The sequence below is a fragment of the Chelonoidis abingdonii genome, chromosome 3 (genome assembly GCF_003597395.2).
Source record: "Chelonoidis abingdonii isolate Lonesome George chromosome 3, CheloAbing_2.0, whole genome shotgun sequence".
Taxonomy (NCBI): Eukaryota; Metazoa; Chordata; order Testudines; family Testudinidae; genus Chelonoidis; species Chelonoidis abingdonii.
This window is the reverse complement of record NC_133771.1, coordinates 18,266,041-18,281,094: the sequence shown is the minus strand read 5'-3', so window position 1 is coordinate 18,281,094 and position 15,054 is coordinate 18,266,041. Positions and strand designations below refer to the sequence as shown.

General features: G+C 41.2%; 1 protein-coding gene across 1 annotated transcript in view; it reads right to left on the bottom strand.

Moving 5' to 3' along the window:
* Positions 1-15,054, bottom strand: part of ITSN2 (intersectin 2) — a 137,503-nt gene that overhangs the window by 107,193 nt on the left and 15,256 nt on the right. The window contains 1 exon segment of the mRNA XM_075063640.1: positions 12,971-13,034. Coding sequence (XP_074919741.1) covers positions 12,971-13,001 — 31 coding nt within the window. The 5' untranslated portion in view covers positions 13,002-13,034.

Below are 15,054 nucleotides of genomic sequence, written 5' to 3'. Positions count from 1 at the left end.
AACGTTTTGTAAATGAGTTCCAATAGTTTATGGATTAGGGACCCAATTTTATGGGTTCCAAGGGCTTCTGTATAGATTACTTAGGTTAATCTTTCTATCTACCCAAAGGGACTCATTGCTCAGTCTAGAAGATATCATCAGAGATGCTTAGTTTTGCAGTTCTCAAACAGGATTTGTGTCTCTTGCAGTTCTCAAATTATGGATTTGTGACTCCATAAATAAATAATACATAGAGGTGAGAAATAAAACAGACCTCAACTCTATCGTCTCTCTGCAAATTTGTGTACACAGAGTCAATCCCTCACCTCTCTCTAAAAGTGCAAATTTTCAAAAAGTTCAATGAACGGATGATTGTTGGGGATGGAATAGATCTGGACAAGGAGAAGAAGTCTGGAGATAAATGTGAGAGGTGAGGGGACATATGCTTGTTTTGTTTTGTTAAAATATTACCTTTGTGGTTGAAGAAAAAAGTCCAGAATACTTAACATTGTGGTTTTAAACAATTTAAATGTCTGCCTGGTGATGTTCTCCTCCTAGTACAACATAGTAAGAAAATCCTCCACATATTAATGATTAACCTGTTGAATTGGAGATAGTTCACCTCCCATTGACTTCATAAATATCTGCTTCAATTACCTTTGGTAAATGAAATAACCAAACAATCATTCATTTTCTGATAAAGGTGTAAAACTAATCTGAAAAGTTTTCAAAATAAATCACTGTTTAAAAATGTATAGTATGTAGCTTCTAAAAATGAAACCTACATCTCTCTCTGAGTTGTGAAGAATGCGTACTAAGTTTATAACAACCAACAAGAATGCACTTTTACGTAGAAAACCATGATTAAATCAAGTCTTCCTGACGAGTGATTTAAAACAATTTGATTTAAATTAAATCCACCCTAAAGAATAATCATGACTGCAGAAGAAATTGGGAGCTTAGCAGCAAAGAGTCTTGAAAATGTAAAATGCCTCTTATTGGTAGCCAGTTACTTCTTCCTTGGAGCAGGAGTAGCTACACAGCAGCCTGTACTGGTGGCAACAGGGTCACAGCATTTGCCTTTCTATCTGAGAAAAGTCTTCATATTTCTAAGACTTTCAGAGAGTGATTTCTTTGTTTGATGGTAAGATGATGTTTTTTGCCACTCAGCTCTATTTATAATTAAAACTATACTCAAGCAAGCTATGAATTTAATTAATTCCCCAGACATCATAATTCTAAAAATTGGAGGTGAGCTCCTGGTCCACGTGAGTCATAATAATCAGTAATTATATAATGCTTTTTAACTTCAAAAAGCATAACATTAAGCCTCACAATACCCCAATGAAGTTAATTAACTAAATATTATCCCCATTTTACAGATGGCGAAAACTTCAGTACAGAGAGACTCTCTGTCTTGTCTGAAGCCACACAACGGGTATGTCTACATTCCACAGTTAGCTTGGACAATTGGCATCTCTGATTGAACATTTGTGTTAGTCTAGCGTTAGTATGAGCATTCCCACAGCAAAGCCCTACCTGTGTCCTCACTATTTTTGCACTCGCCCAGGTGTATCAGGGGGCATAACCCATGGTTCTTTGTGCTGAGACATTCTAGGATTTCTTCTGCAATTGACACAATTGCTTGGGAAAGACTTGTCTGTCTCTTAAAGAGAACTGTGGGAAGGATATTGGAGAACTATCAGCACTCAAATGATCTTGCCTGCATCCTCACTGCAAAGTGGACGGGTTCTAGTCAGAGCAAAAGCACAGTCCAAGCTTTAACCGGATCCTCCTCCCTCCAGCCAAGTAAACAAGTATAGGTTCAAGGCACAAATATGCACATTCCTTGAGGGTTGCATGTGTGGATACTAGGGGGCTTTCATTAGGCAAAAACACATGTAAGAGAATGAGCTGAGGCATGCTCTACACTTAAAACTTAAGTTGACGTAGTTATGGTGGTCAGGAGTGTGAAAAAAATCCATTCCCCTGAATACAATAGTTATGTTGACCTAACCCCAGGCATAGATAAAGCTCAGGCAACAGAAGAATGCTCAGGGAAGGTGGAATTCCTATAGTGGCAGAAAACCCCCTTCCGTCGCTGTAGTCTGTGTCTACATTACAGGGTTACAGCAGCATAGGTACGGCACCATAACTATGCCACTGTACTGTAGACATAGTCTCTGACTATAGTATAGACATGCCACATGAATGAGAGCCTAACTTCCAGGCCCCTGCCTCAACTACCTGACCGCACGGCCTGGTCCGGTCTACTGACTCCAGAGAGTATTATTTATATTACTGCAGCACTAAGGAGCCGTTTGTGGTAGGTGCTGTACAAACAGAGAACAAAAAGATGGCCCCTCAAAAAGCTTATAATCTGAGTAATTTATTATACCACAGAGAATGACTAGCTAGGTCTTTCCCATCTACGGCTCCATGAGCTAAAGGGACAAACCTACTAGTTCCAAACTTTCCCTCATCTGTGTTTCTAACCTCTCTTACCAAAGAATTCTCGAAAACAAATGTAGTGCTGTCTCATTAAAGCAAGCCTATAATTGGAATGTAGAAGTTGTAGAGGTAGATCTCTTTCCTGTCTTGGGCAAAAGAACTAAATGTCTTGATAGCAACAGTTCTGTTCCACCTTGTATTTAGCTGTGACACTCTGATTTAGTTTCCCAGATTTGAAGGAGAGCTCTGTGTAAACTTGAAAGCTTGTCTTTCACCAACAGAAGTTGATCTACTTTGGAACTCATCTTGTCTCTGACAGCAACAGAACATTTACTGTTATTCTGAGAAATATGCACTTTTCATTAGCTTTTTGCCATTTTCAACATGCAACTCTCCCCCCTATTTTTTCCCCCATTGTTAAAACTGATTACATAATGGTGTGCTCAGGCAATGGCAAGCACTTATTTAATTAAAGAACCACAGAATTAGAGAAATGAAGGACTGGAATGCACCTGGAAAGGCCATCTAGTCCAGGCCCCTGTGCTGAGGCAGGACCAAGTAAGCCTAGACCAGAGGTAGGCAACCTATGTCACGTGTGCCCAGGGCTGGAGCTTCCACTTAGGCGACCTAGAAGGTCGCCTAGGGCGCCAGGATTTGGAGGGGCGGCATTTTGCTGCTCTCGGCAGCAATTCTGCGGCTGGCGGTCCTTCCGAGCTCCGGGTCTTCGGCGGCAATTCTGCAGCGGGTCCTTCACTCGCTCCGGGACCCACTGCTGAAGTGCCCCGAAGACCGGGAGCGCGGAAGGACCCCCACCTAGGGCGTCAAAAACCCTGGAGCTGCTCCTGAGCGTGCCGAAGGCGGCACGCGAGCTGATTTTCAGTGGCACTCACACTGCCCAGGTGCCCGGCCACCAGTCAGGGAGGCCTCTGCATTTTAATTTAATTTTAAAAGAAGCTTCTTAAATATTTTAAAAAACGTACTTACTTTATATACAAAAATAATTTAGTTATATATTATCGACTTAGAGAAAGAGACCTTCTAAAAATGTTAAAATGTATTACCGGTACACAAAACCTTAAATTAGAGTGAATAAATGAAGACTTGGCACACCACTTCTGAAAGGTTGCTGACCCCTGGCCTAGACCATCCTTGACAGATGTTCATGTAATCCCTGTTCTTAAAAACCTCCAATAACTGGAATTCCACAACCTTCCTTGGTAACCTATTCCAGTATTTAACTATCCTTATAGCAGTAAGGAAGTTTTTCCTAGTATCTCCTATTTAACCTAAATCTCCCTTGCTGCAGAGTAAGCCAATTACTTCATATCCTATCTTCAGTGGACACAGAGAACAATTGATCATCGTCCTGTTTATAACAGCCCTTAACATATTTGAAGACTGGTATGAAGTCCCCCTTCCCTCATCCCTCAAGATTAAATATGCCCATTTTTTTTTTTAACCTTTTCTCATAGGTGAGGTTTTTTTAAACCTTTTATCATTTTTGCTGCTCTCCTCTGGACTCTCTTCAATTTATCCACATCTTTCCTACGGCGTGGCCCTGAAAACTGGACACAATACTCCAGCTGAGACCTCATCAGTGCCAAGTAGAGTGGAACAATTACCTCTTATGTCTTACATACAACATCCCTGTTAATACACACCAGATTAGCCTTTTTCACAACTGCATCACATAGTTGGCTAGTATTGAATTTGTGATCCACTCTAATTCTCTGATCCTTTTCTCCAGTACTACTGGCTAGCTAGTTATTCCCCATTTTGCAGTTGTGCATGTGATTTTTTTCCTTTTTAAGTCTAGTACTTTGCAATTGTCTTTACTGAATTTCATCTTGTTGATTTCAGACCAAATGTTCCAATTTGTAAAGATTGTTTCGAATCCTAATCCTGTCCTCCAAAGTGCTTGCAACCCCTTCCAGCTTGGTGTCATTTGCAAATTTTATAAGCAAATTCTCTACTCCATTATCTAGGTCATTAATGAAAATATTGAATAGTACCAGACAAAGGACAGTCTTCTGAGGGATGCCAACATGTATGTTCCCCTCAGTTTAACAGCAAAATATTGATAATTAATCTGAGTATAATTTAAGCAACTGTGCACCCAGATTACAGTAATTTCATCTATTCTAGACCACATTTCCCTAGTTTGTTTATGGGAATGTCATGTGGGATTGCATTAAAAGCCTCACTAAAATCAAGATATATCACATCTACTGCATTCCCCCTATTCACGTTAGGCTGCACAGCCGCCTATTAATCTCTGCGCAGGGACTCAGGACTGCGGTGAGGAGTGATCCCTCTCTCCCTTCCTGGACCTGCCGCGTTGCCTCTCCCCACCAGCCCCAGCATGGACCTGCCCTGGACTTGCCACGGCCAGGAGACAGGAGCCCCTCCTCCAGCCCCAACACAGACTTGCTGCGGCAGGGGAAGAGGTGCCTCTTCCTTCCTCCCGCCACCAGGTGCTGCTGCGAGGGGAGAGAGGTGAGGGGAGTCCTCTCTCCCGGCCGCAGCTCCCAGGCAGTCTGCACCCTAAATCCTCATCCATGCCCCTCCACCCCCAGCCCACACCTCCAACCAGAGCCCTCACCCCTCTTGCACCCCAACTTCCTGCCCCAGCCCAGAGGGTCCTCCTGCACCCAAAACCCCCCATCCTGGGCCCACTCCAGAGCCCGCACCCCCAGTCATAGTCCTCACCCCCACCCACTGCCTCAACCCTGAGGCCCCCACCCCACACTCCGAATCCCTCGGTCCTGCCCCCGCCACATGAATTTTGTTATGTGCACCGATATGGAGGTGATGTGTCACACATCACCTCTATATTGGTGTACATAACAAAATTCATTCTGCACATGCATGGGAAAAATTAGAGGGAACACTGGCCAGTACCCTGTCAAAGGAGGAAACTGGTATGACATGACACAATTTGTCCTTGACAAATCCAAGTTGGTTCTTATTTATCACTAATTTATTACTTATTTTTCTCTATAGGGCAGAACACAATTTTTATTGTGTGGTGCCCTACAGGTAGGGCCCCATTGTGGCACTGTATAAACAGGGCAAAGAGCTGATCCCTTTCCCAAAGGGTTTACAATCCAACTAATTTTTTTTTTTTGCCTTTTACGTAACTGCATTCACATTTTTATTTAATTAGTGTTTTGTTTTTCCATTCTCTTGTAGCAACAAGAACATCTATAAAACTGTCACCAACAGAACCTTGTTCATTTTCTTCCATTTCTCACATACATTGATAATAAACAACTTGAAAACTCATTTCACACTGTTTTATGAAAGCCCATTCTGAACCAAGAAACAGTATTTCTCCTTGGAAAGCTGTAGTTATTATTCTAGTCTACAATGCTTACAAACCAAGACTATTCTGAAATCAAATTTAACTTTTTCTGTTCCTTGTCTCTTGCTTCAATATACTGGTACACATACCAGGTTGAACCTAATGTCTTTCCGTCTCTGGACTGTGAGCACAATCACACAAGAAAATCAGGTGGATCTGCAGACAAATTTATGTACCTTTTTCTCAGCTTTGGAAAGCAATGGCTATTATCCACTATTGAGAGAGAATAATTCTCATTTAGGGCCCATGCAGCAGATGATTCTAAACAGACTGACATGCCTTGGCTAGTCTCCAGGACACCCAAGTAAGGCTAACATTATTAGACTGAACTCTATTTTCAATTAGTAAAATCCAATTCAAGTTATGGGGTTGGACAAGTGTGGAAAATGAATGAGTTATGTGTATCTTATGAATATCAGATGCATCTCAGTTTATCTGTGTGGTATTATCCTCCCTGACTGCAAGAAGTTAAATCAAAGGAGGCTGTTGGAGGAAAACAAACAGGAAAGGAAACAACAGTAAGATAAGGCAGTGGTTCTCAATCCCTGGTCCAAGGATCCTTAGGGGTCCGCTAGCATAACCAAGGGGGTCTGTGAACGGATTGGTCCCTCCCAAAGGCGATGCAGGGGGGAAGAGGGAGGGAGAACCATGCAAGGTCACATATCTCCCCCTGCCCCCAGTTTTCTACTTTCCGAGACTAGGGTTGCCAACTTTCCAATCTCACAAAACCGAACACCCTTGCCCTGCCCCCCTCCCCTGAGGCCCTGCCCAGGCTGTGTTTACCAGGTAGCTCCCGGAAGCAGCTGGCATGTCTCTCCGGCTCTTAGGAGCAGAGGTGGCCAGGGGGTTCTGCGTACTTGCCGGTGCCACCTCCTCAGCTCTGATTTTTTGCAGTTCCCAGCCAATGGGAGCTGAAGAGCTGGCGCATGGAGTAGGGGCAGTGCGCAGAGCCCCCCGGCTACCCCTGCACCTAAGGACCACAGGGACATGCCAGCCGCTTCTGGGAACCATGCAGAGCCAGGGGAGAGACGGAACCTGTCTTAACCCCGCTGCACCGCTGACTGGACTTTCAGTGGCCCAGTCAGCAGTGCTGACCACAGACAACAGGGTCCCTTTTTGACCATGTATGCCGATGAAAAACCAGACGCCTGGAAACTCTAGAGGAGACCCATCCAGTGGGGTTTCCGCAAACTCTGCCCCACAGAGCAGTGGGGGTGCACAAGCCTCAGGACGCCTCTTGCCAGCAAGCTAAGCACTGAGGAAGCAGCGGCTTCCCCAGAGGCTGCACTCACCACATGTCTGTACAGTGCGAAGAGGGAGGAAGCAGCAGCAGGATGGCTGGCTGTGGGCTGAGGCCCCCACCCCCACTACATGGAGCTATTTCTCCTTCCATGCTGCGTAATCCCAGTACTTCCCAGCTTTGCAGAACACCCACTGAAGTGAGTCAGGTGTTGGAGGAGGTGCTTCCTCCCCGAGTCCTGCCATGTAAGGCTGGCCTAGCCCCCAAATCCTCTCCAGTTGCCTCTGGTCCCTCCCCTGCAGCCATAGCTGCTGGATCCTGCCAACCCAGGCCCGTCAGGTAACTGTAGATGTCAAGATCCTCTTGTGAGGCTTCACAGCCTAGCTGGGCCAGGGGAGGGGGGAAGAGGCCTGCAGGGAGGCACTGATGGGCTGGTGTTGTGTCCCAAACCTGTGCCAGCCGCGCTGCCACCATGACAGGAAGTGCAACACTGCCTCCCATCTTGAGTGAGAGATTGCAGATACCCGCTCCAACACCCCTCCCAGTACACACACACCCCTCCAGCACCCCTCCCAATACCTCTCCCAGTATACGCACTCCTCCAGCCCTCCCCCAAATACCCTCTGAAAGTAAACACACAACCCTCCAATACTCCCATAGATCATCTAGCAATGCTGCAATTTATCATCAGTGTCAGATAAATTGTCAATATTTTAATTTGCTGTATTTTTTGATCTGTTCAAATAATAATTTCTCTATAATAATATTTGTGATAACTACTAAAATAACGTGAAAGAAACAAATAATGAGAAACAAAATAATGAAGGGGAATCTGCAGGTTTGTCTATTTAAGTTTAGGGGTTGTGACGTTATTAATATAAACTAGGACCATATAGAACATGGGTTGCAACCAAGGTTCTGTAGTGGCACCAAATCCTATTGTAAAGAGGTCATATAAGGCGTCTAAGACCAGGTTACGGGTTACTGGTTATGATTATGCTGTCGTATGTCTGTATCATTTCTGTAGTTGAAGTTATGAATATTGGCTATGTATTGTCTGTATTTCAAACTTGTTCTGTGTTACTGAAAAGTCCCAGACAGGCTGGTGTCAGTCTCTGCTTAGCCTGCTTGATGGCCCATTAAGGACCATCACCTACACAATTGAACCCATCGAGAGAAGGCGGATACACCCTGTGACTCAGCGGAGTATGCAGAAACTGGCCCATGTGACTGCAAACCTCCATTTTGCTGTAACTTTCCACAGTAGGAACAAAAGAATGTTCTTACACCTGGAAAGGTCTATATAAGGCGAAGGCCTCATCTCCATTTTGTCTTCAATCTGCTTCTTACCTCTGGAGGGACTTGCTAAAAGCTGAAGCTCTACACAAGGGACTGAATGACCCATCCCAGCGGGGGATGTTCTCCAGAGACTCAATTTGAACCTGCAGTTTACTTCATCACTGCTACAAGACTGAACTAAGGACTTTGCCATTACTGTATGTATTGATTCAGTTTAACCAATTCTAGCTCTCACCTCTATCTTTTTCCTTTTATGAATAAAACTTTAGATTTTAGATTCTAAAGGATTGGCAACAGCGTGATTTGTGGGTAAGGTCTGATGTGTATGTTGACCTGGGTCTGGGGCTTGGTCCTTGGGATCGAGAGAACCTTTTTCTTTACTGGGGTGTTGGTTTTTTAACCATTCATCCCAGGACGTGTGGAACTGGTGGTGATACTGGGAGACTGGAGTGTCTAAGGAAATTGCTTGTATGACTTGCGGTTAACCAGTGAGTGGAAACTGAAGTCTTTTGTCTGGCTGGTTTGGTTTGCCTTAGAGGTGGAAAAACCCCAGCCTTGGGCTGTGACTGCCCTGTTTGAGCAATTGATCCTGATTTGGCACTCTCAGTTGGGTCCCACCAGAACCACATCGTCACAGGGGTCCCTGGTTAAAAAAAGGCTGAGAACCACTGAGATAAGGTATAGTCCAAGAGAATACCAAGTGTCCCTGAGGAAACAATGGGGAAGCTATTAATTGGGGAATACCCCTTGCCTGGCTCCAGCTAGGCTGGGAAGGTTTACTATTCCTAGATCAAAAACCAGGATGGTTGTGTCTACACTGACACTTTCAGTGCTAAAACTTTAGTAGTTCAGGGGTGTGAAAAAACACATGCCTGAGCCACAAAAGTTTTAGTGCTGAAAAGTGCCAGTATAGACAGCGCTTTATCGCTGGGAGCAAATCTATTAACACTCGTTCAGGGGGTTGTTTTTGTTAATTGCCGGGAGAACTCTTCCCTGGCAATAAAGTGTGTCTGTGCTGTAACTTGGGCAGTGTAGACATACCGGATCAAAAGAGAGACTGCTCTAGAGAAGAAAGGGTTTGAATGGGCAGCAGGAGGTGAAGATGGCTCTCTGACAGAGAGAATCACAGAAGATGTGCTACAACACAGCAGTCTGCTTCTCCCAGGACAGAGATTAAGACAGCTGGGCTGAATGAGACTTACCAAACCTTGCAAAGAAAAATTAAAGAGTTAGGTAAGGAGAAATAGGAGTACAGGAGAAATAGGAGTTAAATATGTTTTAACTGTTGTCTCTAACTGCTATGTATCTTTGGATGAATGAATATATAATTCTTCGTTTTGAAGCTACTGCTTCTGAATCACATTGATCAGCCACCGTCACAGGCTCCCAGAGGAAAGGGGCTTATGGGTGCCAAACAGTTAAGCCAATTGGGTTAACACAGATGGCAAATGGGGGTTTGTAGTTCAGAGATTCAGTCTAAGAGAGTGGTAGGACTGCGCAGTTCTACCCAGAGAGCACTGAAGGTACAGAAATATGTCCCCAAAGCTATAGAGTTGAGAGGGACTAAACAGGGACTAAAGTTCAGCTCACCCTGTAATTGTGACAGTAAATATAAACAACAGAATTTGGCTTTCAGCTTTCCATCATAAAGCTCTCTCTCTTCATTGGGGGAACGTTTGAGAAGAACAAGCATCATATTCTGTACTTCTCAAGACTACGTATGGGCTTCATCAATGCCTTCCTCTTTTAACAGTCATTTTAAAACAAGATTTGCCTCCATCCTATGCAAAGTAGCAGCAAAATAAAAGCCAATTAAAGTCAAAGTGCTGTGAAATTTTGCTTGAAGAGCCACCAGTGGCACACATGAAAATTAGAGAGACATTCTGCTATGGTAATACACATAATAATATTAAGAGAAAATTATCTGGATTTCTTTTGTTGCTACTAGTAAAGAGTATCTGCATAAAAATGGAACATTTGTTGCTTGGTGGCTCACGTGCTTCTGGCTTCTTATTGGCTCAGTTGTGTGACGCAGACAGGAGCTTATGTCAAACTCTCAGCCATTTGGATATTGGGACATATAAGTATGGCTTTGTTTAAGTGTTTCTACTTACTGAAAAGTTACACACATACACACACATACAGTATTGCTTCTCATCTATATATCTCAAAGCATTTTGCAGAAGTGTGTATCATTATCCCCATTTTACAGATTGCAAACTGTAGACAAAAAGGATGACTGGAGTCTGTGGGCGCTACCCCAATACGAATAATAAGTAACTTGCCTATGGTTTCACAGAGAGCAAATGACAGAGCTGAGAATACAACCCTCGTCTCCATCTCACAGTCCAAGAGCTTATCCAATGGACCCCACTATTTGCCCAGAACAGACATTCACCACTATGTGGTGATCTGTGTGATATAAATTCCAAAACATACAATACCTTACATATGTCATGCGTATTTAACCAGTTCACCTGCACCTCTCCCTCTAATCTATTTCTACCAAGACTACTTGTAACAATCTAAACTTCTGAATTATTTTCATATAGCAGCCATTTTTGTGTGGAACTGAGATTTTATTGGCACTCATCTGGGATGAACTGCATAATACAAGTTACTTCAACTGAAGAATAAATGGTAGAAGCAAATAATCCTGTTTTAATGGAAATAGCATTAGTAATTTTAAACAGGGAAGAAGAATACAGATGACATAAACAGAATAGTTTCTACAGAAAAGGTTGTTCAATGTTTACCATGAAATCTCAGTAGGACTTTAAACCACTCTCCACCTAACTTGTTTCAACTGCACTTAATTCTGATTAAACAATATGAATGAATAACTACATGCACTCAGATGTGTTTCACAAGGAAGTGGTTTAACTAAAGGCACAGACTTCACATAGTAGACTGCAAACTCTCTGCAGTGAATTTCCTTAAGTTTATTTGGCATTGTTCCTCCTTTGAGAGCAGAGGAGAGGGAGGAAAGTTTTCTCTGGTACAGACTGAGAAGCTGTTCAGCTCCCCGAACCTGCAAATTTTTGAGATCTAGAGGCTCTGTGCCTCAGTGCTGCTTCTCTGCCCCCTACAGCCTTCTCCCAGTGCCGAAGTGGACTGAAGGGGTCGAGGTGGTATGTGAAGACAAAGCACAAGACTCCATTAACTTTAGGCAGAGATTCACCATAGGGGACAGCAAGGGAACAATGACTGGAGATAAACTAGCTCTGAATCACAAGAACGGTTTCCATGGGATCTGGGGGGGGGGGGGGGGGGAATACTGCCAAAGAATCAGCACTTTAAAAAAAAAAATACAGTAAAATAAAAAAAAGCCCAACAATACGAAAAATAAAACAGGACTCCACTAAGTTTCTGTCCCATCTGTCCAGTGAAGTGGAAAAGACAACGTGGTACTCATCTTGTTTTGCCTAAGAATTCATGTATGCAATACATGGATTTATTTTGTTCCAACTTCTACTGTTATACTAATTTTTAAAGCAATACTGAAACGTTATTTCTGGATGCTGCTACAGTTGCCATTTACAGTATAACAGTGTGTTGGTGAATAGCACCATAATGGTTGCTATTCACCAGTATAATGGTTTTACACATTTTATTCAAAACATCCATAACATGGCTGCATAACTAAATTTTTGTCCTATAGTTAAGACTCAAAATATTTTTATTTTACATGTAAAACACCTTATCCTAATTAACCTTAATAGTTGTGAATTTCTAAATTAGCTACCAGAAACTTTTAGTCTTTCTTGTAATTTATCTCCTCAAACAACAAACCAGAAAAATTGCAGATTTTTTACCCAACTGTCAGATTTTCCCCCACTTGGCAGACAGAGCGTGTTTTGCCTCTAAGCATTCTTTTTCATTTTTGGGTAGCTTCAATTATAGAAATGAAGTCACCAGGTAAAATAGCATAAAAACTTCCAATTTCTCAGCAGATTTAGCAATATGCCTCTTTAAGGCAAACTATTTCTTTAGAAACAGAGTGATCCAATCGACTAACATATAGCATCTTTTAAAGTTTTATCTAGAGTATGTCTTTGACAGGAAACTGAAAAAAACCATGAGCTTCTGCATTACTTTGCACGAGAATAGAACATAAAATCAAGAGGGAAAATAGTTAAGATTTGTCTGCATATTTGGAGCACATTCTGTATTGATTATGAATAATCAATTAATTGAAATATTTTAGTTTAAACTAAATAATATTTACCATATCTAAATTAAAACATATCCTATGCCATATTATACAAACTCAAATACCTATTCTGTTAATTAATGGTTACTTAGGTTATTCCTCATCTGAAGTCATTCAGTATTCAAATTACAGTCACGTATAGGCATGTAATAACCCCTTAAATTATCTAAAATTACTAGATGCTCCAGGCATATGTGCACTCTTAATTATACTACAGTACAAACTTGTGCTGAATTCCTCCAATTCCTAGAGTATCGACTATACATCAGAAGTCATAAGCAACATTAAATATGCTACAGCAAGTTGACCAAAACATTGAGGCAAATGTTGCAATCAGTTAATTACTAATAATATTGATATTAAATATAAAGACAAAAAAGCACTCTCCGACCTCACATAAATGAACCCAGACCAAGCTACCTACCATTCATGGCTGTGGGAAACTGAGCCATCATAGTCCTGAATGTGCCTTGCTAGCTCTTAGCCATCTGCAACATAAAAATATTGTCCCATTAATAATGCAACAAGGGCAGAACACAGCTTAGTGCTCCTTTTGAGCAGAGGGAATGTCTGTCCTCTTCAGCTCACACTTCCGGAAGCAAACAATGCAGGGCTTCAAGCTGCTACTGAACATACTGAATTTGCATTTGGAAGTTGGTGGGAGATTTCTATAGGTGGGAGATTTTTATTTGGTATGCAGTGCAGTCTTGAACCTAGAATCACATTCTTAAAGGAAAACAGCATTCATTGTACTGCGTGTACTGTGTAAGATATACACACACACCCCACCACACTGGAACATAGACTGTACAGAACAAGGAGGAGGATGGTCTAGACAGACAACCTAACAGATTTTTTTCAGTCTGAACTTCCATGATTTACTTGAATATTTATCAAAATTAAAATTATAGTTGACATACTTGAATACAATACCTCTGTTAATAAAAAGAAATAATATTGAAATTAAATAGTTCAAATATTGGATAAATAACTTTCCACAGAACTTACAAAAGCATGATTAGTGGAAATGACCCTGCATACTTCATTCTGTAAAATAACTAGCTCCAATCAAATCATGCAGCAGTCTATTTTCCAGCATATAAAACTGAATATTGTTATAAAGTCAATTATTTTTGTTATATTATCAAAAACAAAAAGTATCATCATCAGAGCGGTTCTTAATATAACATACTTTTCAGAATAATAAATGTTAAAATGCTGCCTGTCATAGTTTGTTTTGCTAGTTTGGTCACATTTCAAAAGTATTTAACATTTTATTTAATAGTTCTTTATATCTGCAAAACATTAGCTAATTCTCAAAACATTCCTCAAACTTAGGCACTTTTCCCATTTTACAGATGGGGAACACCCATAAAAAATTAAGACAACATACACATGGCACTGCTTCAGATAAAATCATTTCATTTTGACTACTGTTCTCTAAGGAGCCACAAAAGCTTTAAATCTGGAAACATTTTTGTAGTAATGGTATGTGATGAGAAATTCGGCACAGCAAAGTGGTAATTTTATTCGGTTAAAATATGAAAAAATACAATAAAAATGTAAGAATGGGGGGGGGGGGCAGGGAAGAATCTACTCATGAAACAGCACTTAGCCAACAGTAGCAGAATCCTACAGTGCAATTACTCATCCCAGTGTTCAGACGCTTCTAATATTCTAATTTCTGTATCACATTTCAGATAACTATTATGCCCACCCTCCTCCTTGAGTGATTACATACCTGTTCAAATACATTTTCAAAAATATTAAAGGTACAGAAACATTTTTTTCTGTATGGTGTTGCTTATTCTGGCATATCTGATTGTTTTATTGGTTGCAAAAAACATGCAGCTGCTTCCAGAATCATTCAAAAAATTTCCTTGCAGAGTAAAGTGTGTAATAAATACTCTAATGTACTAAACGGAAAATGTTAGGAATCACTCTGTACCAGGACTCTATATGTATATTCTATACACAATATTTATAATGTAGGCTATACAATGGGCTAATTTTAGATCAAGAATTTGCCTTCATTGATTGGTTTGTGCATTGCATAGCCACATGTTGACTGTGATATATCATCGATCCCCAAATGAGTGAAAACCAAAATTAACCAATTATATACTGCATATATAACTGCCTAGTGAGGAAAGAATTACACAGTACAACCATTTTTATATAACTCTCTTCACAGTAGTATCATAAGACACTTTACATTCTTTTTTTTAAATAAAAATGGAAATGGATGGTGAATCCATTGATCTATCAAGTGTGATACCAGGGATCAATTGAAGAAAGAACAGAAGGAGGCAAAAGAGGCTGAAAACTTTCCCAAGAGGATGAGAAAATTAAAATGAATTTGTATATTTTTAGGTTGTCTCCAACATCTCTTCCTATGTCCTTAAAATGAAATAACAAAGGACAATTGCTCCCTATTTATAAAACTTTCCTGCAGAACATAAAGTTCTATAAAACAAGGTGCACTTTTAAGAACTGCTAGAAAAGAAC